Source organism: Salvia splendens, chromosome 12 (assembly GCF_004379255.2).
Source record: "Salvia splendens isolate huo1 chromosome 12, SspV2, whole genome shotgun sequence".
NCBI classification, from domain to species: Eukaryota; Viridiplantae; Streptophyta; class Magnoliopsida; order Lamiales; family Lamiaceae; genus Salvia; species Salvia splendens.
The window spans coordinates 973,423-998,608 of NC_056043.1; the positions used below are offsets into that span (position 1 = coordinate 973,423).

General features: G+C 42.7%; 3 protein-coding genes and 1 pseudogene across 3 annotated transcripts; all 4 read left to right on the plus strand.

Annotated features, from left to right (window-relative positions):
* Positions 1-2,206: 2,206 nt before the first annotated feature.
* LOC121759095 lies at positions 2,207-4,038 on the plus strand. Its single transcript, XM_042154595.1, has 3 exons — positions 2,207-2,503; positions 2,761-3,408; positions 3,589-4,038. The coding sequence occupies exons 1-3, from the start codon at positions 2,207-2,209 to the stop codon at positions 4,036-4,038; spliced, it is 1,395 nt and encodes a 464-aa protein (XP_042010529.1).
* A 549-nt stretch (positions 4,039-4,587) lies between these two features.
* On the plus strand, positions 4,588-5,588 carry LOC121758264 ((+)-cis,cis-nepetalactol synthase NEPS3-like). Its single transcript, XM_042153674.1, has one exon. It carries the CDS (start codon positions 4,591-4,593, stop codon positions 5,392-5,394), a length of 804 nt encoding a protein of 267 aa, XP_042009608.1. The 5' UTR covers positions 4,588-4,590; the 3' UTR covers positions 5,395-5,588.
* Positions 5,589-15,259: 9,671 nt separating this feature from the next.
* LOC121758091 ((+)-cis,cis-nepetalactol synthase NEPS3-like) lies at positions 15,260-16,265 on the plus strand. The gene has a single exon (XM_042153530.1). The coding sequence runs from the start codon at positions 15,280-15,282 to the stop codon at positions 16,081-16,083; it is 804 nt and encodes a 267-aa protein (XP_042009464.1). The 5' UTR covers positions 15,260-15,279; the 3' UTR covers positions 16,084-16,265.
* Positions 16,266-18,649: 2,384 nt separating this feature from the next.
* On the plus strand, positions 18,650-21,785 carry LOC121759097 (annotated as a pseudogene).
* The last annotated feature ends 3,401 nt before the right edge of the window (positions 21,786-25,186 follow it).

Genomic DNA, 25,186 nt, shown 5'->3' on the forward strand with positions numbered 1-25,186 from the left:
GCGATGGCCTTGACATTAGAGTTGGCAGACATTCAGGCAGATCGTAGCCATCAAACGGCATCGCCTACAGGTCCGCGTCGGCCTTGGCAGAATCGGGAGTCTCGTGGGCAGTCGGGGGTCCCCTCTTCGCACCTCCATTCTCAGCCCCCATCGGGTTCTGTCCCAACGACGGGCCAGCCGGGTCGGGGTCAGGAGCAGCCACGCCCGCCGATTATACGGGTCTCCCAGGCAGAGAAATCAGAACGATCCAAGTTGGGACTTTACTGGCACTGCCCCGAAAAGTGGGTGATGGGACACGTGTGTAAACAACACATTCTCTGTTATGCGGATGATGGGGAGGAGCCTGAGGAGCCCTTGTTGGAGGAACCTGTCGCAGCGGATGTTTCCCACATTCACGCCATGAACGGGGGTCGACGGTCTCGCCCCCTGCGAGTTTTGGGTATGATACAGAACCAGGAAGTAAGCATCCTCATCGACACATGAAGCGACAGGGATTTTTTGCACCCTGGGGTGGCGGAGAAATTGCAGCTCCCACTGTCTCCGATTCGTCCTTTCCGGGTCTACGTTGGCAATGGTGAAGCGTTGTTATGCTCCCATGTTTCACGACATACGAGGTTGGAGGTCCAAGGCACAGTTATCACGGTGGATTTACACATCCTCCCGGTGCACGGACCAGATATTATATTGGGTATGGACTGGCTCGAGTCACTAGGGAAAGTTACTGCAGACTTTGCGGGCAAGACTTTGGAATTTGTCCAGGGCGATACCCCGGTCACGTGGAAAGGGATTGTGCCCCCTCCGCAGCGAATCAACTTACAATCTTTGGTGACATTGCTCCCTACAAACGAGCTTCTGGAATGTTTTGAAATTATGCTGCTGGACCAGGAATCGCCGACGCCCCAGCCGGCCGTGGAGGAGTTTCCGGCGGGTCTGCCACAGGAACTATTGGCGGTGTTGGAACAGTTTCGATCTGTTTTCGGCTTGCCCAGTGGGATACCGCCGGCATGCGCTTATGATCATCGGGTGCACCTCTTGCCGGGGCCCAAGCCGGTCAATGTCAGACCTTACCGTTACCCTTACTTCCAGAAAAATGAAATTGAGCGGCAGGTGAAGGATATGTTGGATCAGGGCATTATTCGACGGAGCAGCAGTCATTTCTCTTCTCCAGTACTCCTAATCTGAAAGAAGGACGACTCTTTCCGTTTCTGCATCGATTATCGCGCCTTGATAATGCTACAGTTCCAGATCACTTCCCAATCCCTATAGCCGATGAGCTGTTTGACGAGCTTGGCAAGGCTCGTATTTTCACCAAATTGGACTTGCGTTCAGGATACCATCAAATCCGAATGCACAAAGAGGATGTTTTTAAGAAGGCATTTCGTACTCATGATGGCCACTTTGAGTTCCTAGTAATGCCATTTGGCCTAACTAATGCCCCATCCACATTTCAAGCCGCAATGAATGCTATCTTTCAGCCGTTTCTGAGGAGATTTGTGATCATGTTCTTCGACGATATCTTGGTTTACACGCCTTCTCCCGAGACCCACTCCCAACATTTAGCGGTTGTTCTTGGAGTCTTACAGGAGCACACCTTCTTCGTCAAGCTATCGAAATGTTCTTTCTGTAGCTCGACGGTGGAGTACTTGGGTCGTCTGGTCAGTGACGGGTTACTTAAGGCGGACCCGTCTAAAATAGACGCAATGACAGCTTGGCCCCAACCGAGGACTGTGAAGCAGCTTCGAGGCTTTCTGGGTTTAACTGGCTATTACCGTCGCTTTGTCGCTCAATACGCCCTAATTGCAGCCCCGCTGACTGATCTGCTAAAAAAGGACGTGTTTGAATGGTCCCCTTCGGCGTCGACAAGTTTTGAGGATTTGAAGAAGGCAATGACCAGCGCACCCGTTCTTCGCCTACCCGATTTTGATCGACCCTTCTGTGTGGAGACCGATGCCTCGGATCTGGGGATATGAGCCATTTTGCTGCAAGATAATCACCCGATTGCCTATTTCAGCAAAAACTAGGACCTCGTCGAAAAGTGGCCTCGACCTATCACAAGGAATTATATGCTATCGTGGAGGCTGTTCAGAAATGGCGTCAATATTTACTCGGGCGGGAATTCATCATACGGAGCGACCAAAAAAGTTTGAAAGAGTTACTTCAACAGGTGGTCCAAACCCCGGATCAACAGTTGTATGTTCGTAAGCTGATGGGGTACAAGTTCGTGATCGAATACAAAAAGGGCAGCGCGAATAGAGCTGTCGACGCCCTGTCTCGCCGCGATGAGTCATCAGTTGCGGTCGCGGGCTCGACCAGCGAAGAGGGCCCTGTCACCGACGAGGATGCAGGACAAACAGGTGTTCTCCTTGCCGCGGCAGCACATCCGGTTCCGCAGCTTATAGAGCTGTTGAAAAGCGAGAACCGTTCTTCTCCTGAGATGCGTGAGATTGTGAGGGATATCTCGGAGGGTCGCGCACCCCCCCACCTGTCCTTGGTAGAGGGTCTGGTATACTATAACCGCAGAATCTATGTAGGGTCGCGCTCATCTGGCCGCATACCTATTCTGACGGAGTACCATTGTTCACCTTCGGCAGCCACCTGGGATTTGAGCGGACTCTGAGGCGGGTGTCCGCGGGATTTTATTGGCGTAATATGAAGAAGGATGTGAATAAGTTTGTCGAGGCGTGTGTCGATTGTCAGACTACCAAATAATCCACACAAAAGCCTGCAGGGCTGCTACAACCCTTGCTTGTTCCGTCTCAGGTTTGGGAGGACGTCTCAATGGATTTCATCACGGGTCTTCCCCTATCGCGAGGTTACACGACGATCATGGTGGTGGTGGATCGCTTGTCTAAATACGCGCATTTTGCCCCTCTGCCGAACCGTTTTGACGCGTTAAAGGTGGCCCATTTATTCATCAACAAGGTGGTCCGTCACCACGGGTTTCCGAAAACATTGGTTTCGGATCGTGATTCTGTTTTCCTAAACAAAGTCTGGGAAGAGTTAATGCGCCTCAGTGGTACGAAGTTGAACTTTTCGACGGCCTACCATCCGCAGTCTGACGGGCAAACTAAGGTTCGTAACCGGGGGCTAGAACAGTATTTGAGGGCTTTCACTGCGGATCGCCCGTCTAAATGGGCGAATTTCTTACCATGGGCGGAATTGGCACTAAATTGCTTCAATCACGCGGGTTTAGGGATGTCCCCTTTTAAGGCGCTGTACAGGCGTGAGCCCCCAAGCTTGATCTTCGCCAAACCGTCAGACGCGACCCCACCGTTGGTAGCGGAATTGATTACTCAGCGTGGGGAGCTTTTGGTGGAGTTACGTAGGAATTTGGAGCGAGCGCAACAGCGGATGCGCGACTCGGCGAATAAGCACCGTCGCCAATTGAAATTCAAGATGGGAGATAAAGTGCACCTTAAGTTGCAGCCATACAGATAGCACTCGGTGGCGCGACCTCAGTCCGCCAAGTTGGCACGTCGTTATTATGGACCTTTTGAGGTTTTAGAACGTATAGGCCAAGTGGCGTATCGTCTGCGCTTGCCGGAGGGGAGTAGGATACACAATGTCTTTCATGTGAGCCTTTTAAAGGCATTTGTCGAGGGAGAAGTCATTGGCGACACCATAACATTGCCGTCGGAGTTTTTCGGAGATAGACCAGTGGTGTATCCGATAAGAGTTTTAGACAGGAGGGTTCTTTGGCATGCGGGTGAGCCGAGAGATCATGTGTTGGTACGTTGGTCAGACAGTACGGAGTCGCCGACATGGGAGCCACTGCAGTTGATCCAGCGCCAGTTTCCGAATGTACTCCTTGAGGATAAGGATTTTGTTATCGGAGGGGGGGTTGATACGGTACCGATACAGCCGGCTACATCTGCCCCAATCCAGTCCCTTCCACCCACCGGTGTAACCGAAGGACCAGAGCAAGAAGCGGAGGAAGTCCCGGAGGTTAGGCAGCTCGAAGAGCCGTCGATCGCGAAGTCGAAGCCAAGAAGGAATGTGCGTCCGCCTGATAAGTTTGGCGACTACGTCACCAAGTAGCCTTAGTTAATTAGATCTTTTTATTATTTTATTATTTTGCTATTTTTAGAGATTAGTAATTTTATTTTTATTTATTTTGCAATTATAAGTCGAGCGTAATTATAAGCTCCGTTTCGGGTTTTCTTTGTTGGTTCTTTCCCGAGATGAACTAGGATTAGGAGTCGAACCAACCCTAGGGTCCTTAGTCTATAAATAGGGCAATGTTCATAAACTTTATTCATGAAGGAAAATATTACTTTTGCCCACAAATCAACGTGAATTACGTTAACCCTAGTTTCATCGCAGCCAGACGGAGGAGTTCCGCGCACAGCTCGAAGCTAGAAATTACCGCCGATCCTCCCTTAGGACGCCGGAAGTTTGTCTTGATCGTCGAGCAATCCGCCGCCGATCATCATTAAGGAATTGAGTCCTTAACACTTGTTTGGTTAAAGTGTGACAAAATTTAAGGGAGAGAGAGTATTTTCCTTTTGACAGCATCCACCTTTCTTTCTCTATATATAGACATAAATCCTTTGCTTTAGTAACACACACATCCATCCATAAATCCAAAATATGTCAAACAATTTGATGAAGAAAAAGCTTCAAGGCAAAGTAGCAATTGTAACCGGCGGCGCCAGCGGCATCGGCGAGACCACTGCCCGCGTCCTGGCCGATCACGGGGCTCTCGCGGTGGTGATCGCCGACATCCAATCCGAAAAGGGCCGCGCTGTGGCCGAATCCATCGGCCTGCAGCGCTGCAGCTACGTCCAGTGCGACGTGGCCGACGAGGAACAAGTTGCGGCCATGGTAGAATGGACGGCGACGACCTACGGCGGCCTCGATATAATGTTCAGCAACGCCGGCACCTTGGCCAGCTCCCCTCAGACCATCCTAGAGCTGGATTTTTCGGAATACGAGCGCGTGATGCGCGTGAACGCGCGTGGGATGGCGGTGTGCGTGAAGCACGCGGCGCGTAAGATGGTGGAATTGGGAACCAGAGGAGCTATCATCTGCACGGCGAGTGCGGCGGCGGAGAAGGCGACGGTGAACTTGACGGACTATGTGATGTCGAAGCGGGCGGTGCTGGGGCTGATGCGGTCGGCGAGTTTGCAGCTCGGGAAGCACGGGATTCGGGTGAACAGCGTGTCGTTGGGGGCGGTGCTCACGCCGCTTGCGGCAAGGCAGGGGATTGAGACGGCCGCGGATGTGGAGAAGTATCTTGGGCCCTACACGAGCTTGAAAGGGGCGATGCTCACGGCGGAGAATGTGGCGGACGCGGTGGCGTTTCTGGCTTCGGATGAGGCGGCGTGTGTCACCGGAGTTGATTTGGCGGTGGATGGTGGGATGGTTGCCATGCCATTCCACCTATCAAACTAACTAATCAATGTTTTTATAACACAAAATAAATTAAACCTTATTAGTAACGCATTTTTAAAAAAATTGGTTTCAATCAGTCCACATTGGTTTGACTGGACGGTTGGACCAGACTGTCTGCCGGTTTACGATCGGACCGTCAAAAGGCTGATCCGATCTGGTCTTTAGAATAATTGATTTGAATAAATGTATGAAATCTAAAATTCCAATAAACAAAATTAAGAAATTGTTTGAATATGACTTGTAAGGATTACTGATTCAGGCCCACCTATCTTCAGCCCACAGACACACACATACACAATCGCCTTGCCAAGATCGGCCCACGAGGCCCAAGCCTCACTCATACGCGATTGAGCACAAACCCTATACCCAATCCACCAAATTGGGCAACTTGAGTTCCAGATGTTAATTCGTCACCATCCTTCCAGCTCATACTCTTTTGCGCAATTTCCTCTTAATTCTATGTTTCGGGCCTAAGTCTTCATTCCTCACAAAATACTTTATAATCATGTTTGGTTGACAAGAAAGTAAAGTTGGCAAGAAAATATGTTGAGGAATCAAAGTCATGACTATGCATCAGTGTGTTATAGATATTGGCCATTAGAAGTGAGGAATCAAAGTCATGATTATGCATTGGTGTATGGTGGATGTTGTCATTATGTTGGCAATTGAAACTAGATATAAAATTATAACTATCCCACATCGTTGTTCACATAGACCTGAAACCACTATATAATTCTAATGGGTTACTCCTCCTATCAGTTTTAGGATGAAACTCATGGATTTCTATTAAAAGACATCATTTAAGACAGTGGCGAAGCCACGTTGGGGCCGGGCCGGGGTCCCTGGTCCCCCATCAATTTGGCTTTTAACTATATATATTATATATAAACAAGAGGTTATATATGAAGGCGCTTGCGCAGGTCGTTCGAGACTGTCTCCTTTCTATCATGTCCCAGGTTAAATTCCCATATGTGACAGTTTTTGTTTTATTTGTTTTTGACATTTAAACATTACAAAAAATTTCTTTTCATCCATTATACTTACGGAAAATATCGATTATTTTGAGCTTCCCACGCACGATCATCGAAAAAATTATATGACTATTAACAGTAATTTGGGCCCCCTTCATAAAACTTCTGGCTTCGCCACTGATTTAAGAGGTGAAATAATTATTTTATTATTTTTTAACTTTTTAAAATATTATTTTATTTCCTTTTTAGTCCTTGGGTTTCCAAGTCGTTTATAAATAGTGGATTCGTTATTTTTTTCATTCAGATTACTCTCTCCTTCGCACAAAAATATGCATTCTTTACTTTTAGTCTGTCACACAAGATTATGTACTTTTTAATTTTATAAACTCTTTACTCTTTAATGAAGTCGGACTCTTTCTCCATTTCTTTTTTACTATTGTGCATTAAAATATGTGCCCAACACAATGCATATATTGTTGTAGGACGGAGGAAGTATAAATTAGTTAGGAATTCAATAAATTAGGGATTATGCATGTTTTCTCCGTCAGTTTCGTTAATTAGGGATTATGTATGATTCAGCACTCTAACAAATTATTCAAGTAGTACTTTTTAGCTTTTTAGGGGCCTACCCTATCAATTTTTTAATATATTTGCAACTCAACTGAAATTTTCAACCAATTCAGCCACTTTAATGACCCACTCTATATAATCATGGTGTGTGTTAACTTAATAAGAGCATCTCCAATAACAATAGCCCAGCCATAACCCAACCACAAACTCCTCCTGCCACATCATCAGCACTAAAACTCTTCCTGCCACATCATCAGGACAAGTAACTGGACAAGCAATAGTCCAGCCATAGTAAACAAAATTATAAAAATAACAATCACATAAAATACGGAATTCAACTTACGACACAGATACGGGAAAATGCAATAATTTCATTTAAATTAAAAAAGGTACATTAAAAAAATTACAAAATTACAAAAAAAAAAAACTAACGCCGTGTAGTCCTCCGCGCCCACAATTCTTCAATTAAATCATTTTGGAATCGAATATGAGCTTCCACTTGGCGCATGTTGGCATGTGCTTGGAGGCGGCCGGCTTCATCATGAGGTACCCCACTTCGTACGCTGGGGGTGGCCACGCCATGGCTTGGACCGGCTTCATTATCGTCGTTGGCCCAACTAGTCAGTTGTACACCTTCATCTTCGACAATCATATTGTGCATGATAATACAGGCGTACATTATGTCAGCAATGCAGTCGACATGCCACAAACGCGTTGGATCCCTAATTGCCTCCCATCGAGACTGGAGCACACCAAATGCGCGCTCCACGTCCTTGCGCGCCGACTCCTGCCGTTCCGCAAAGTAGGCCTTCCTCTCATCTGATGCGCATCTGATCGTCTTCACAAAGACGGGCCACCTAGGATATATCTCATCCGCCAAGTAGTAGCCCATATCATGTTGGTTCCCTGGCACTGCTCGTTCAAAAGGGGCGACGAGTTGAGGACGTTGAGGTCGTTGTTCGACCAGGCTACCCCAAAATATGCATGCCAAATCCACAACCGGTAATCAGCTACGGCCTCGAGGATCATCGTGGGATTCTTTCCCTTGTAGCCGGTCATTTAGAACCCTTTCCAGGCAGCGGGGCAGTTCTTCAACTCCCAATGCATACAATCTATGCTGCCTAACATACCCGGGAACCCATGCTTCGCCCCGTGCATCTGCATCAGCTCCTGGCAGTCTTCGGGGGTAGGGCTTCGAAGGTACTGATCACGGAATATTTCAACCACGCCCTGACAGTAATACTTCATACATTCAAGGGCAGTCGAATCGCCGATGTGGAGGTACTCGTCCCACATGTCTGCCGCGCCTCCGTAGGCCAAATGCCTGATTGTCGCAGTGCACTTTTGAATAGGTATGTGGCCGGGTCTGCCAGTCGCATCGTGCCTGAAGCGGAAACACATATATTGACTCTTCAAAGCGTCAACAATACGCATAAACAGGGCCCTGCTCATCCTAAAACGCCGTCTGAAAATGTTGGCGTTAAACCGCGGCTCCGGTGCGAAGTAGTCGTCAAATAGCCGCTGATGTGCAGCTACGTGATCCCGATCAATCACTGCTCGGCGGTGGACAACAAGTCGAGGTCGAGGTACCGCCAGCTGCAAGGCCCGTTGTATCAGCCGGTCGATCTCTCGGGACGTATAGGCCTCCAACTGTTCGTTCAAACGCCGTTCGAACTCCTCAGCATCCCCACCACTACCACCACTACTACCACCCACGTTACTCATTTCGCGTTGTTGATCTTGTAAAGAAATTAAGATAGAGAGAAAACTCGTTAAAACAAGTGGTGCAAATGAAAATGACGTGCAGATCGCGTATATATAGTGTTTCAAAAATTAAATAATATATATATATATATATATATATAGGGATGTATTCATTTCCTTTTCCTATATTTCCTCCTTTTTCCTTCTTAATATCAGCCATTAGATTAGAGAAATGGACGGTCAAGATCAACATTGGGTAATTAATCCCGTGTTGCATTATTTGTCCTATTTTGTGCATTATGAGGGTACAATAGTAATCTAATAATGGCTGGAAACCGCTACGAATAATGCACCACATGGTCACGAGTAATGCATATAATTGCCTATATAATGCACAATATGTGAACTGCAATGCATACGAACAAGATGTGCTGTGTTATGATGTTTGACACACGTTTCTTGTTTTCCTAAGGGTTTAATAAGCTTAGGGGCTAGGGTATAGTACGTAGACATGTATGTAATCTTCACATGGTAACGAGTAATGGATATAATTGACTATATAATGCACAATTTGTGAACTGCAATGCATACGAACAAGATGTGATGTGTTATGATGTTTGACACACGTTTCTTGTTTCCCCTAAGGGTTTAATAAGCTTAGGGGCTAGGGTATAGTACGTACGCATTAATAAGAAATTATAAAACGATACGAATAATTCACCAAATTGTCACGAGTAATGGATGTTATTAACTATATAATGCACAATATGTGAACTGTAATGCATACGAAAAGATGTACCATGTTATGATGTTTGACACACGTTTCTTGTTTCCCCTAAGGGTTTAATAAGCTTAGGGGCTAGGGTATAGTACGTAGACATTACTAAATGCACGTATGTAATCTTCAATCCGTTGATTAACCCATATACACAATACCTCTAATAATGCATAATATACTGAGATAATGACAATTAACAGCTACATAATGCACTACCTAAACCAAATAATGCACATACGTATATTCCAATAACAACAATTTGTTAGTAATGTCTACGTACTATACCCTAGCCCCTAAGCTTATTAAACCCTTAGGGGAAACAAGAAACGTGTGTCAAACATCATAACATGGTATATCTTATTCGTATGCATTGCAGTTCACATATTGTGCATTATATAGTTAATAACATCCATTACTCGTGACAATTTGGTGAATTATTCGTATCGTTTTATAATTTGTTATTAATGCGTACGTACTGTACCCTAGCCCCTAAGCTTATTAAACCCTTAGGGGAAATAAGAAACGTGTGTCAAACATCATAACACAGCACATCTTGTTCGTATGCATTGCAGTTCACAAATTGTGCATTATATAGTCAATTATATAATGCACAAATTGTGCATTATATAGTCAATTATATCCATTACTCGTGTCTACGTACTATACCCTAGCCCCTAAGCTTATTAAACCCTTAGGGGAAACAAGAAACGTGTGTCCAAACATCATAACATGGTACATCTTATTCGTATGCATTGCAGTTCACATATTGTGCATTATATAGTCAATTATATGCATTACTCGTGACCATGTGTTGCATTATTCGCAGATACCAAAATGTGGCAGTTACTTTTCCGTCAAATGTCAATAATAACCCTGTAATGCATACAACCACCTTCTATAATGCAACACGGAACCAGTTTTATAGAATCAATCTGATCCGTTGATGCCTTAGATCTAACGCGTAATATTAAGAAGGAAAAAGGATCTAAGATGTGAAAAGGAGAATACCGCTCCCCTATATATATATATATATATATATATATATATATATATATAGGGTTGCACTATTCTCCTTTTCCACTCTAAGATCCTTTTCTCTTCTTAATAATAGCCATTAGATCCATCCAATCAATGGACCACGTTAATCCTTATTAATTATTTCCGCGTTGCATTATAGCTCCTTTCGTTGTGCATTATAGGGGTAATTTAGTAAAATCCCTAAATTGGAACCGCCTTTTGTTTTGGGAGGTGCGAATGTCACGGGATTTGCAATCTTCCACTCTTCAGTTTTCTCCCATTTACTCCAGCCGACTCCTCAACTCTCCCACTCCTTCCCCTCTCTCAACCCTACTTACATCCGCCACATTTCGAATTCCACAGCCTCCGCCACCAATTTGCGTCGATTCCACTCCACCGCAGTTACCGCTGCCACAAAATCGACCGACGTTGTCGTGTTTGCACGCCATATTCAACAAATCGAGCAGGTATGCATTATGAAATCAGTCAACTAAGCGTATGCCTAGACTTTAGGATATCGTTTTTACCCAGGTAATCGTCTAGGGTTTTCTCTGATTATGAGTCCGCGACATTGTGTTGGGTTTACCACGTCTCGGTGCAAGTATCTTATTTATTTCGGTTTATTCCAGATCAAAAATGACAAAAAGAGGTCGTCCCCCCGCGCAAGCATCGCAGGAAGCAGGTAAATTGCACTCGTTGGTTGTGCATTTCAGTAGTATGAATACGAATAGCCTTATTTAGATGTCTAGTTTAATTACGTGCTGTACAACTAGCATTTTAGGGGTATTGTGATGTCCAGTGCTCAAGAGTATATACATGTATTGTTTATTAGGATTAGTGCATTATGTATATGGTTGGATATTCATTGAATGTTTTGAATTGTGCATTATGTAGAGTAGGTAGTGTGTTGCAGAATGCATTATGGAAGAATTCCGTGTGCATTTTTTAGGCCTGACAGTGCATTATGTATCATTATGTATGCATTATGTTGCTTTTAACATTGGTCATTGGTTGTATTGGTTTGTTGCCTTAGATTTTTACAGAGGAATCTGATTGATGATTTGTTACTTTTATATACTATATGGTTTGATTAGTGCATTATGTCTATACTGAAACCGTCATTATGTGCAGAAAAGTATGCAATATGTATGGTGTTGTGTGTTTTAGTGACTACAATCAGTAAATAGTACATATGTGCATTTTTTAGTTTGTACTGTGCATTATTGAACATGATTTATGCATTATGTATACTAAATTATGCATTACTAAGCGTATTGGGTGTGTACTAATATTTACCCAGTCAGGATGAGTGGTATTCATTATGTGCAGTAAATTATGCAATATGTAGGGTGTTGTGTGTTTTAGTGACTAAACTCAGGAAAGAGTACATATGTGCATTTTTTAGTATAGACTGTGCATTATGGAACATAATTTATGCATTATGTTTACTAAATTATGCATTACTAAGGGTATTGGGTTTGTTGTAATAGCTGCCCAGTTAGTATGAAAGTTTTTTTATTATGTTACTGCATTGTGAATCAGTAATAGTGCATTTTTTTGTAGTATTGTGTGCATTATATGAGTGGTATTATTTATATTGTTTAATACATTTTCTGTGTAACACATGTGCATTTTTGTGTTTAGACAATGCATTATGAGTAATTTTTAATGCATTATGAGGTTGTATTATGCATTATTTCATATGATATATGCATTAATATGTAAAAAGCTAGCAGCATTATTTATTCTGATTTATTGATAATGTTTTGATGTTTTACTTTGTTTGTTCCATATCAGAGAAACGGCTAAGATCAGACATTGACGATGCAGTTGACGATGTTATTCCAGTTGACGAGAATTGTGGTTTGGAGTGAGTTTTGGTTCGGCTATAAGGAGATCTTGGTTAATGGGTAAACTGATATTCGGATAGATGTTTCAATTTAAAACTGTACTTTTTCGCAACTTAATAAGTGCGTTTGGATATTAGCTAATGATTTAGATTTGGGTAAATTGTCTGTATTCAGCATTATAGATTGTGCATTGTGTTTTACAATCTGTGCATTACTCCTTTATCGACTGTCATTATTTGCAATGTAGTGTTCGTTACGATAATAATTGTGTATATGCAAAGTCTGAGCATTATGTGTAATTATATCGTCATTATTTACAGTTAATTATGCATTATAAGAAGTATGCATGATAAATTTAAAGTGGATATAAACGTTGTTCGGGGGTGCATGGTTTATTTCAACTGGATATAAATTCAACATTAGATAAATTAGTGCATTATTTGATTAAAACGTTGCATTATTTACCAAGAAATTATCATTATTTAAAATTTTGTATTGAATAAGACGTATCAACGGGCTGCATTATTTATTCCAATAAGTGAATTTTTTAATTTAATCGTTTTGCCAGAATTCAGGGGTCCATGGAATATTAAAATCGGATATCAATTCTGCAATAGACATTTTAGTGCATTATTTTACTAAAACGTTGCATTATGACCTAGAAAAAAAAATTGGGAACAAACAAAATAATTCATCAGAACACCACTGATACAAAGTTGACTTGTTTAAATAAAAACCAAACGTTGCATTATGACAGATATAAAGTTCCAATAACAATAACAAAAATAAAAACATGACCTAGTGCAAGACACAAGATGTTGCTATATGTACGTACTATACCCTAGGCTTTAATCTTATTAACCCTGGGGGGAAACAAGAAACGTGTGCCAAGCATCGTATCACGGTACATCTTATTCGTATGCATTGCAGTTCACATAATTTGCATTATACAGTCAATAATATGCATTACTCGCTACAATTTGGTGCATTATTCGAATTGTTTTACAATTTGTAATTAATGTGTGCGTACTATACCCTAGCCCCTAATCTTATTAAACCCTCGGGGGAAACAAGAACCGTGTGCCAAACAACGAAACACGGTAAATCTTATTCGTATGCATTGCAGTTCACATAATTTGCATTATACAGTCAATAATATGCATTATTCGCTACAATTTGGTGCATTATTCGAATTGTTTTACAATTTGTAATTAATGTGTACGTACTATACCCTAGCCACTAATCTTATTAAACCCTTGGGGGAAACAAGAACCGTGTGCCAAACAACGAAACACGGTAAATCTTATTCGTATGCATTGCAGTTCACATAATTTGCATTATACAGTTAATAATATGCATTACTCGCTACAATTTGGTGCATTATTCGAATTGTTTTACAATTTGTAATTAATGTGTACGTACTATACCCTAGCCCCTAATCTTATTAAACCCTTGGGGGAAACAAGAACCGTGTGCCAAATAACGAAACACGGTAAATTTTATTCGTATGCATTGCAGTTCAGATTTTGATCATTATATAGTCAAATATATCTATTACTCAATACCATATGTTGTCATACATAAACTGTTATTAAACCCTGGGGGGAAACAAGAAACGTGTGCCAAACATCGTATCACGGTACATCTTATTCGTAAGCATTGCAGTTCACATAATTTGCATTATACAGTCAATAATATGCATTACTCGCTACAATTTGGTGCATTATATGGATACAATCGATTCATCCTCAATTCGAAAAACACCTAACAACAATGAACAATAAAGCAATTCAAAATTCTCGAGATCAATTATACAATTATTCGATTCGCAAAGCAGCATTCGAATGAATGAATGAAAAAACACGGCTATTATAAATCATCAAATCAACATCGATCGATCAGCGCCGCACCTTCTTATGAAAATTCCGATGACAGTTGCAGGCGGCGCACCTCAAGGCGGCGGCGGTGCCGTCCTCACCGGTAGGCATGAACTCGCAGCAGCCATCGACGGCGTACTTGCCGATGAGCGGAATCGTCAATCTCCGCACCAATTGAAGTTTGATCACGTCGTTGCAGCGATTGAAGGATCCTTCTAGATTTTATTCAAATTGCGGTTTTGGATTCGATTTGATCGTCGGACTTGAGAGAACGAATCATTCTCTGGATTTCGAGAACAAATCACAGTAATTGAAGGATAGAATTCACTGGTGTTGACAACGATTTTGATGAATTAATTGATTGGCACAACGATTGCGTGAATATCTTCCTTCCAGATTGAAGACGATTTTGAGATATTGAAAATAAGGAAACACGTGAATTAAGGGGGAGAGAAACTGATCCACATTTGATTTCCATTTTAGCCCTTTTCGTGTTTTTTAATCATTAAATTTAATGTTTTTACAAACAAATTTAGGCCATAGGATTTGGAAAATCAAAGGCTAAGATCAAGAAGGAAATAGGAAGAAATATAGGAAAAGGAAATGAATACATCCATATATATATATATATATATATATATATATATATATATATATATATATATATATATATATATATATATATATATATATATATATATATATATATATATATATATATATCCCGCTCGTCGATCGCTCGCCGATCTGGCGCCTGTAATGGCGGCCAGGAGATCGGCGAGCGCATCGCCGAGCGCTCGGGAATCGTCGTGCGCTCGCCGTTTTTCTCGCCATTTGGCACTCGCTGGCTGCAATGGTTCGGCGAGCGGACCGGCGAGCGCCAAGAATAGGCTAGCGGGTGCGCTCGCCGCTATTGGAGATGCTCTAATTGTGGGTAAGCATCAACACTTTAATTAAAATCTTCCAAACCCTCTGCCTATTTGATTTTAGATAAGTTGGTCCTCTTAAAAAAATAATTCAAATATTCTTGTATCCATCATTCCTGTTCTATATATATATAGACATAAATCCTTTGCTATTAGTAACACATCACCGACCCTAATCTCTAAATCCCAAACATGTCAAACAATTCAATGGGGAAAAAGCTTCAAGGCAAAGTAGCCATCGTAACCGGCGGCGCCAGCGGCATCGGCGAGACCACCGCCCGCGTCCTGGCCGACCACGGGGCGCGCAGGGTGGTGATCGCGGACATCCAGTCCGAAAAGGGCCACGCTGTGGCGAAAGCCATCGGCCTGGAGCGGTGCAGCTTCTTCCTGTGCAACGTGACCGACGAGGACCAGGTCGAGACCCTGGTCAAGTGGACGGTGACGACCTACGGCGGCCTCGACATCATGTTCAGCAACGCCGCCGTCGTCAGCACCTCCCTCCAGACCGTCCTCGACCTGGACCTGTCGCAGTTCGACCGCGTGATGAGCGTAAACCCGCGCAGCATGGCAGTGTGCGTGAAGCACGCCGCGCGTAAGATGGTGGAATTGGGAACCAGGGGAGCTATCATCTGCACGGCGACCACGGCCGCGGAGAAGCCGATGATGAACACCACGGACTACGTGATGTCGAAGCGGGCGGTGCTGGGGCTGATGCGGTCCGCGAGCTTGCAGCTCGGGAAGCACGGGATTCGGGTCAACAGCGTGTCACCCGGGATGGTGTACACGCCGCTGGCCGCGAATAACGGGCTGCCGACGCCGGAGGCACTGGAGGAGTACATTGGGCCCTACATGAGCCTGAAAGGGGAAACGGTCACCGCGGAGAATGTGGCGGACGCGGTGGCGTTTCTGGCTTCGGATGAGGCGGCGCTTGTCACCGGAGTTGATTTGAAGGTGGATGGTGGGATCATTGCCATGCCATTCCTTGAATCAAACTAATCTATGTTTGAATAAATTATCAAATCTATAATTCCAATAAAATTACCCCAAAATGCGCCCGAGCGCCACCCAATCGCTATGACGATTGTTAAATAAAATTGGATTTTCTTTTCTTGAATTGTTACATTTTCTTTTTTTGTTGAGTCAAGCGTAATAAATTCATTTTTGGATTTTCTTTATCAGTTCTTTAGAGAGACGAACTACATAGGATCTGCGCAATTGATCTCTATACATACAGGATCACGAATTCAGAATTTTGGCACCGTGAGAGACGAGTAAAGCTCAATCATTTAAAAAGATAATTTTAGGTCTTATCCTATTAATCTTTTACTAACGTCGTATTCGGTTTGCAAGAAAATTATATCCCGAGATTAAATATATAATGTGTTTAGTTCTTGAGATAACTCAATGCTAGATAGATAATCATGGGATAATTAGTACATCATAGCTAACCCCCTATGACTAAAATAATCTCACAACTCAATCATAGATTATATCTTGGTATTATTTTATCTAAGAAATCGAACACCACCTGAGATTATAACAAGTCTGCTGACCTTTTCAACTAATTCAACTACACTTTAATGACCACTATACATTAATATAATAGCAAGTCTATCTTGTTTTGAATTTACATACGTTCCATTATATGTGAGGAATTTTATTATTTTAGATTGTCCACAAAAATTAGACCAATTCTAAATATGGAGTTTTAAACAAATACTACTTTACACGTCATTCTAAATGTGGACCTCATAATCCGCTAACACTACTCTCACCACAATTTTTCCCTTATTCGCTTTTATTTTACTAATTGCGCATTAAAACTCGTGTCATTTACAACTTTATCTATTTTGTCGACGGAGTAATAAATAACATAGGCACACTTGAACTAAAACAAATCGTATGCACCCCTAGAAAATCATAGGTAGTATTCCGTTATTTAATCCGCATAATCAAATATATAGTCCAAATTCTGCTTAATATATACTCCTCCTAATAATTAGTATTTCATTTTAATTAATATTTTGAATATAATAAAAATTACTCCCTCCGTCCACCATTTAAAGAGCATCTTTGCCATTTTGGTTTGTCCACGATTTATAGAACCATTTACTTTATTCCACTTTTAGTATGCAAACCTCACATTCCACCAACTTTTTTACCCTCACAATCCAATATAAAACTAATATTTTAAATGAGTCTCACATTCCACTCACTTTCTCCTTTTACTTTTTTTCACAAAATCTAATAATTTCTAAAAATCTGTGTCGAGTCAAAAGGGCTCTTTAAATGGTGGACGGAGGGAGTACACTAATACATAGTAATTCACACATGTACTTCAAAAATTAAATAATAAAAAAAACTGGAAATAGCCAAACGGGAACCGGAACAATGAAAACCGTCGAAAAAACAGCAATTTACGAACCAAAACCAGAACCGCCAAATATGCTCACGAGCCGGTTCCTGTTCACAATTTTCTAAAAATCGGGACCGGTGGTGCCGAACCATAATCGCCGATTTATGAACTTTATCTCTATATATACCAAATCATAGTGGGGAAGCTTCAGCACTCTAATAAATTATTCAGGAAACTTTTAGCATTTTTCGTCTTACCATATTAATTTTTCAGTATATTTGCAAGTTGACTACAATTTTCAACTAATTCAACCACTTTAATGACCCACTCTATATAATCAAGGTGGTAACATATATAGTACTCCTACACAGTAATAGTGGGCAAGCATCAGCACTCTAATTAAAATCTCCCAAACCCTTTGTTAGATAAGGTGGACCTGTTATAAGAAAAAACAATTCAAACACATTTTAATTGAGCTTAGGGTTGACAATGTTTTATCAGTGCTGGTTCCCTATTTGGTTTGATAGAAATTACTAATACTATAATATAATGTACAGTAGTCTTTTCTCATTTTTTCTGTAATAAGATAAATACTAAGCCAGCACGAATTTAGTTTTGGGTTACTCCCAAAAGTATAAACCTTCCAACTTCCCTCAGACTCCCGATGTGGAATGGGTTTGTACTTAACAATCCTCTCCCTCAAACCAGATCACATTGGGAACAGATCAGACGCAGTCAACACATCGAGATATTACGGGAACAGATCAGACGCAGTCGACACATCGAGACATTACGGGCCCGACTCGAACTTGAGTCATCCTGGGCCCCACTCGATCTGGCTCTGATACCACTTATTTGGATTGTCGACTGCAACAGCGTTTGATATTGTCCGCTTTGGATCAATCCCCACGGATTTATTTTTGGGTCACTCCCCAAAAGGCATCAAACTGATTGGAGTTGGACATGAATTATATACACCTTCCAACTTCTCTCAGACTCCCGATGTGAGATGGGTTTATACTCAGTAATAACAGTATTTCTACTATATTTTCTCATATCTCTTTTATTTTATCAATTTAACATTAAAACTCTCCTCGCCCTAATATTTTTGTATCCATCTTTCTATCTCTATATATAGACATAAATTCTTTTCTTTAGTAACACATCTTTAACCCTAAAATTTAAAATCCCAAATATGTCAAACAATTTGATGAAAAAAAGCTTCAAGGCAAAGTAGCTATTGTAACCGGCGGCGCCGACGGCATCGGCGAGACGACCGCCCACGCCCTGGCCGATCACGGCGCGCGCGGTGGTGATCGCCGACATCCAATCCGAAAGGGGCCGCGCCGTGGCCGAATCCGTCGGCCTGCAGCGCTGCAGCTACGTCCAGTGCGATGTGGCGGACGAGGAACAGGTGGCGGCCTGTTACGAGCCTTCATTTAATTAGTTTAGATATATTAGGGTTTTGCATATCTTTCCCATATTTATTTAAATATTTATTTCTTGTTCAATAAGTTAGGGTAGTATTCTAGTATTATAAATAGGAGAGCGTGTTATCATTTTAATCATTAAATGAATATATTATTTTTGCCAAATGCCTTGCGATATGCTTTGAATCCATAATTCCCTACGCTACCTACTGCCCGACGGAATCTCTTCGCGCACAGCCGGAACGTATATCTGATCTGTAGCCATTGCCCGACGGGTTGGAACCCGTGCACAGCCACCCAGATCCTTATCCCCGCCGACCCTCACGGGCGCCGAATTCTCTTATCTTGTTATTTTCCATTTTATGGGATTTAGGTCCTTAACAACTGGTGCTTTCATCTCGTACTCATCCTCCACCTTCGTTTGTCCATATCCCCCAAATAAATCACCAAAAAAACCCTTTTTTAACATACACCTACGAACAGAAGCACAAAGTATCTATTTTATACCCCCATCTTCCTTCTTAACATCAGTTCATGGCTGCTCTACGGAGCTGTTGGGATCCGCCATATCGGTCCTACCACCAGCAATTGGTGCAGCTGAGGCCATCGCCCGAGGACCTGCCAGGACAGAGACGATCAAGGGGAGTCTGGCCGTATGACCCACCTCAGCTACCACATCTCCAAGTGATGTCGTCTCGCCTCGAAAGGCCACAGAGGCAAACCTACAAACAGCCACCGCACTATACCGGAATGGGGCGTTATGAACAATTGATCGATCTATTGGATGTTGCTACCTCCAAGTTGGAATCACGTTGGGAAGAAATCGATCGTCGTACCACAAAATTGCAAGCGTCAAAAGCAGCACATGGACAACAGCCTTATGCAGCCTTCGATTCCGGAGTTAACGGTAGCCATCACCACCACCGCCCAAGCGTCGTCCGACATGCTGGGATCCACCATCCCGAACACACGGTCGTTGTGTTGAAGAGATTCGCGCTCCTCCATTGTCGGAGCCACGGCCAAAATACACGCCTACACCGTCTCAACATCTGACGCTTGTGCAGTCCCGCAGGCCTACTTACTTGGCCCCTCCCGGCCAGCGGCAATCACAGGGAATCCCGACCCATGATCTGCCCTACGGTGTTCCCCCTTATAAACAACCACGATCCCCACCCGAGGTGTATACTAGCCGGCAGCGAGACTGTCAGCAGCCCCAGAAGCAGAACCAACACTTCACGTTCCCAAGCTCCTATACACCAACACAACCGCAGCTCGTGCACGACCAAAAGCCAACCCCCACTGCTGCTGCACCGTCGCCACCGCCATACGCCGCCTCGAGACCATGTCAGCCATTGTTACTGCTATCAGTGAAAGCTCCAATATCGGCTTCTACTCGTCAACTGCAAGGTGATGTCTCAAACTCGAGGAAAAATGAGTTGGATACAGATTTGCACGATAGTGAAGAGAAGTTGATCGTACTTAATAATGTGTGGAATCAAAAAGAGATGGAGAAAAAAAATGACTCTAATGCCAAAAGAAAAGAAGAGGTCAACAACACTTTTCAGAAGCTGATCGAGAAAGAGATAAGACCTGAAGCTCTTGGATGCAGTTTAGAGACAAAAGAAAAAGATTTAAGTATGCTTCCTGAGAAGCAGAGCAAAATCGAGAAGATGGAGATTCTAAGCCTTGTTGAAGAGGACAAGACTGCATTTGAGATTCAAAAGCACGACCTTGAAGGGGAAATGGAAGAGAAGAGAGGGTTATTTGAGAATGAGATTAGAGTTACGACTGAAAAATTGGTTACGAAGAAGACCGCAATCAGCAATACGATGAAAATATTAAAAAAGAGAGGGCAGTCTTGTGCGTTTGATCTCGGAGGGACTCTTCGTCGTGTCGTGGTTTCCACCTTGAGGACAAGGTGGATTTTAACCATGGGGGAGTTGTTAAGAGCCTTCATTTAATTAGTTTAAATATATTAGGGTTTTGCATATCTTTCTTATATTTGTTTAGATATTTGTTTCTTATTCAATAAGTTAGGGTAGTATTCTAGTATTATAAATAGGAGAGCTTGTTATCATTTTAATCATTCATAATGAATATATTATTTTGGCCAAATGTCTTGCCATATGCTTTGAATCCATAATTCCCTACGCTACCTGTTGCCCGACGGAATCTCTCCGCGCACAGCTGGAACGTATATCTGATCTGTAGCCGTTGCCCGACGGGTTGGAACCCGCGCACAGCAGCCACCCAGATCCTTATCCCCGCCGACCCTCACGGGCGCCGGATTCTCTTATCTTGTTATTATCCATTTTTTCGGTTCGTTAGGGATTTAGGTCCTTAACACGGCCATGATAGAATCGACAGTGACGGCCTACAGCGGCCTCGACATAATGCTCAGCAACGCCGGCGTCGTCACCGGCTTCCCTCAGACCGTCCTGGATCTGGATTTTGCGGAGTACGAGCGCGTGATGCGAGTGAACGCGCGTGGCATGGCGGTGTGCGTGAAGCATGCGGCGCGTAAGATGGTGGAATTGGGGACGAGAGGAGTTATCATCTGTATCGGGAGCGTGTCGGCGGAGAAGGCGGTGGTGAACCTGACGGACTATGTGATGTCGAAGCGGGCGGTGCTGGGGCTGATGCGGTCCGCGAGCTTGCAGCTCGGGAAGCACGGGATTCGGGTGAACAGCGTGTCGCCCGGGGTGGTGTATACAGCACTCGCCGAAAAAAATGGGATTTCGCCCGAGTATGTGGAGAAGCGTATTGGGCGCTGCAAGAGCTAGAAAGGGGCGACGCTCACGGCCGAGCACGTGGCCGACGCGGTGGCGTTTCTGGCTTCGGATGAGGCGGCATTGCTCACCGGAGTTGATTTGGCGGTGGATAGCGGGACGATTGCCATGCCATTCCTTTGATCAAACTAGTCAATATTTGAATAAATTTATGAAATCTAAAATTCCAATAAATTAAGTTCTTAAATTGTTATATTTTGTTTTTTTTTTGAGTGAAGCGTGACGAGTCATTTTGGATTTTTTTTTTGTTGGTTCTTTATATATGGATATTTATCTTTTTTTATTAAATTAAATGTTTAAACTCTAATTAATAAGTACTCTTTAATCCTGAATATTATGTACTTCCCCCGTCCATTAAGAGCATCTGCAACGGTGGACGGACGGCGTCCGTCCGTCCGTGCCAGCGGCACGGAAGAGCTCGTCCTCCGCTGGCACGGCGCTGCTCGATGCATCGAGCACGTCCGTGCCAGCGAGTAGGTGACGTGGCGTGCTGCGATTGGGCAACGGCATAGCTGTTGCCTTTGAAAAAAAAAATTTAAATGGTTTTTAATTAAAAAACCGATTAAAAAAAATATTTTTCCACTTCCCATAAAAAATATATCCGTTTTTTACCGTTTTCTACCACTTTTTTCCCCCAAAAATACACATTTTCATCTATAAATACCCTCACTTTCACACCCAAAAATTCACACTACATTCTCTCATTTACATTCTCATCTACATTCTCTCATTTCCATTCTCATCTATATTCTCTCATCTCCATTCTTAATCTTTCTTCCACACATACAACATAACAATGTCCGGCCAAGGCGATCACCCCCCGGGCTCCCACGGTTGGAACCCCGATTGGTTCGGTTCACAACCGTTTCCTAGTCCGGAAACGGAATATTCGGCCCCTCCTCAAACCCAAAGTTCGGGCGTTCCGGGTGGCTACCGGCCATACCCAATCGATGACCAAGATGCCCCCGAAGGGCGATACGGGTGGACACCCGAGCCTAGAGCGAGGTCGACTCATCCTACTCGCGGTGTCCGCACACCGTACTCGCCGGCGGAGATGGAGCAATTGTTCAAGGCGTATTTGTCAATCTCTGAAGATCCGGAGGTTGGCACGAACCAATCCGGCGATCACTTTTGGTGGCGCATCTGTCGCCGGTACAATGAAACCGGCCGAATGGAACAATCGAGTGCAACGAGAGTATGTGTAACATCCCAAAATCTTTACTTTTTAAAAAAGTCCGTCAAATAAGTGATGTCACCATTCATTACCAATCATTTAATTTCTCACATATTGTCTTATGCTTCGATTCCTATATCATTTAAGACTTTCGCATTTTAGAATTTTCCTCTCTCATACTTATTCATGTGTTTTCGTTTACTCTTTTCAAATCTTTATCAAACTCATACTTATTTATACGACATTTCATACAATTAAATATTATCACAACCTCTCATATATCACCATAATAGCCATATAGAAATACATATACTTTACACTATATTAATGTGCTTTCTGTAGGTCATATACCATATCCGAGTAATAAATCACCATCATATGTCACACAACATATGCATCAATGACAAATCACATCCCTATAAACTAATAAAAGCCACAGTTAATCTCATCCATATAGACACATTTAACCTTGAATATCATTAATCCAACCACATCATAAAGTTAATAAATTACATCATATAGCCCCTTGTCGTGCTCGGCAATAACACGGGCACACAGACTATCAACATATAGCCCAAATAGTGGGCACCATATAGCCCATATAGGGCGAGCATCACATCATGTCAACCGTATAGCCCATATAGGGCAAAAGCCGTATAGTCCTCATAGGACGAACATCACATTTCCGTATAGCCCAATAGTGGGCACCATATAGCCCCGTACATGATGAGAGTCCATATAGTCCTTGTAGGACGAACATAAAATTTTCATATAGCCCGATAGTAGGCAACATATAGCCCATTTGGGCGAGATCCGTATAGTCCACGTCGGACGATCATCTCATTTTCGTATAGCAGTAGCATGACAATTATACCCAATGCATTGACCAAGCGAAGCAACACCATATATATCAATAAATACATATTAATTTCATTAAGTATTCAGGTATTACACTCATCACTGTTTGCAACTTCTATTTCTTAATAAATATCCATACTAAATTACTCATCATTTTACATCATATCATAAGTAATCCTAGATTATATATATTCTTCATTCTTGTTAATCAAAGTCAACATTAAAACTCTAACATGCTTATACATATGAACTTCTCGGCCAATAATTATAATGGTCACCAATAATTATACTTATCATAACCCATGGCTCTACCCCAAATAAGAGGGTCGTTATTTCTCTATCATCTACAAGTTCCATTTCATTTCTTTTTCTATTCTAAACTATACTTAATCACAATATCTTGCACATACCTATATCTATGCATATTTTAAATAATACTCAATAACTTAAGTTGTGAAGATAAGAAGAGTACCTTATATAAGAATGTTTCGCCCATTCACAAAATAGAGGGGATGTAGGGCCGAAGCCTCCCCCCTCAAATGAGGGTTTAGAAGGCTTTATATATTCCTAAACATGTTTCTAGAATTCTCTGCCCCTTTCTCTTTTATTTACTATACACACATGTATATCCACTCTTTTCAATATTACTCCTATTTATCATTGTGAGGGTAAGGGTGGACAAATGTCATTACCTAATTTAGTCTATTTATTTAACTATCCTCTAGATCATTCTAATTACACCAAGTGTTGGAAACTCATTTTCCCCAATTCCTCCATATCATACACCTACCATCAAAACTGGAAAAGAAATAATATATAAATTCTTCAATTAACACTACATTAAAAAGACATCATATTAATATTTTGATTATTCCACACTATGCATTTGTAGAACCTCATTTTCGGCCCATTTAGTACATATACAGATTACTGTAATCTGAATGTAATTTATACACACATAAACAGATTACTGAATGTAATTTAATTTAAAATATACATTTCCTCTAATTCTATTTTTGGGATGTTACTGGTGCGCAACGCGATCTACCGAGCTAACGAATAAATTAACAAGTTCCAGGGGTATTACCTCCAGGAAGAGCCGTCGGCGGGAGCGGCCGGAGCGAGGTCGACATCATCAGTTCCTCCATGTTGACCTACCAATCCATGAACTACAAGGCGTTCAAGTACCTAAACATTTGGCAGGAGACGCGATCACATCCGAAGTATAGGAGAGGCGTAACATCCTCCTCTAGCGGCTCCTCCAAACGGTCAAGGTCGGCATCCCTATCCGACTCAGGCTCCGAAGACGTGGTTAGCCAACTCGCTGGAGCTAACTTGGGTAGCCCCGACGCCGGCCAGAGCGGTTCCCAACGCCGATCGCAAGGAAGGAAGAAGGCGGCGGCCAACCGCCGTCGCGCCGCGACTTCATCCGGCGATGCTCCCGACCCCGCTCCCTTTTCCGTTCCCTATGCGCCACCTCCACCCCCCACCA

What these genes read in the sequence shown, in the direction of transcription:
- LOC121759095 (XM_042154595.1), top strand. Translation starts at nt 2,207, where the DNA reads ATGGGGTACAAGTTCGTGATCGAATACAAAAAGGGCAGCGCGAATAGA. An exon ending in TGTCCTTGGTAGAGGGTCTG is followed by an intron (nt 2,504 to 2,760) that starts GTATACTATAAC and finishes GTTCCGTCTCAG; the next exon opens with GTTTGGGAGGACGTCTCAAT. An exon ending in AATTCAAGATGGGAGATAAA is followed by an intron (nt 3,409 to 3,588) that starts GTGCACCTTAAG and finishes AGCCTTTTAAAG; the next exon opens with GCATTTGTCGAGGGAGAAGT.
- LOC121758264 (XM_042153674.1), top strand. Translation starts at nt 4,591, where the DNA reads ATGTCAAACAATTTGATGAAGAAAAAGCTTCAAGGCAAAGTAGCAATT.
- LOC121758091 (XM_042153530.1), top strand. Translation starts at nt 15,280, where the DNA reads ATGTCAAACAATTCAATGGGGAAAAAGCTTCAAGGCAAAGTAGCCATC.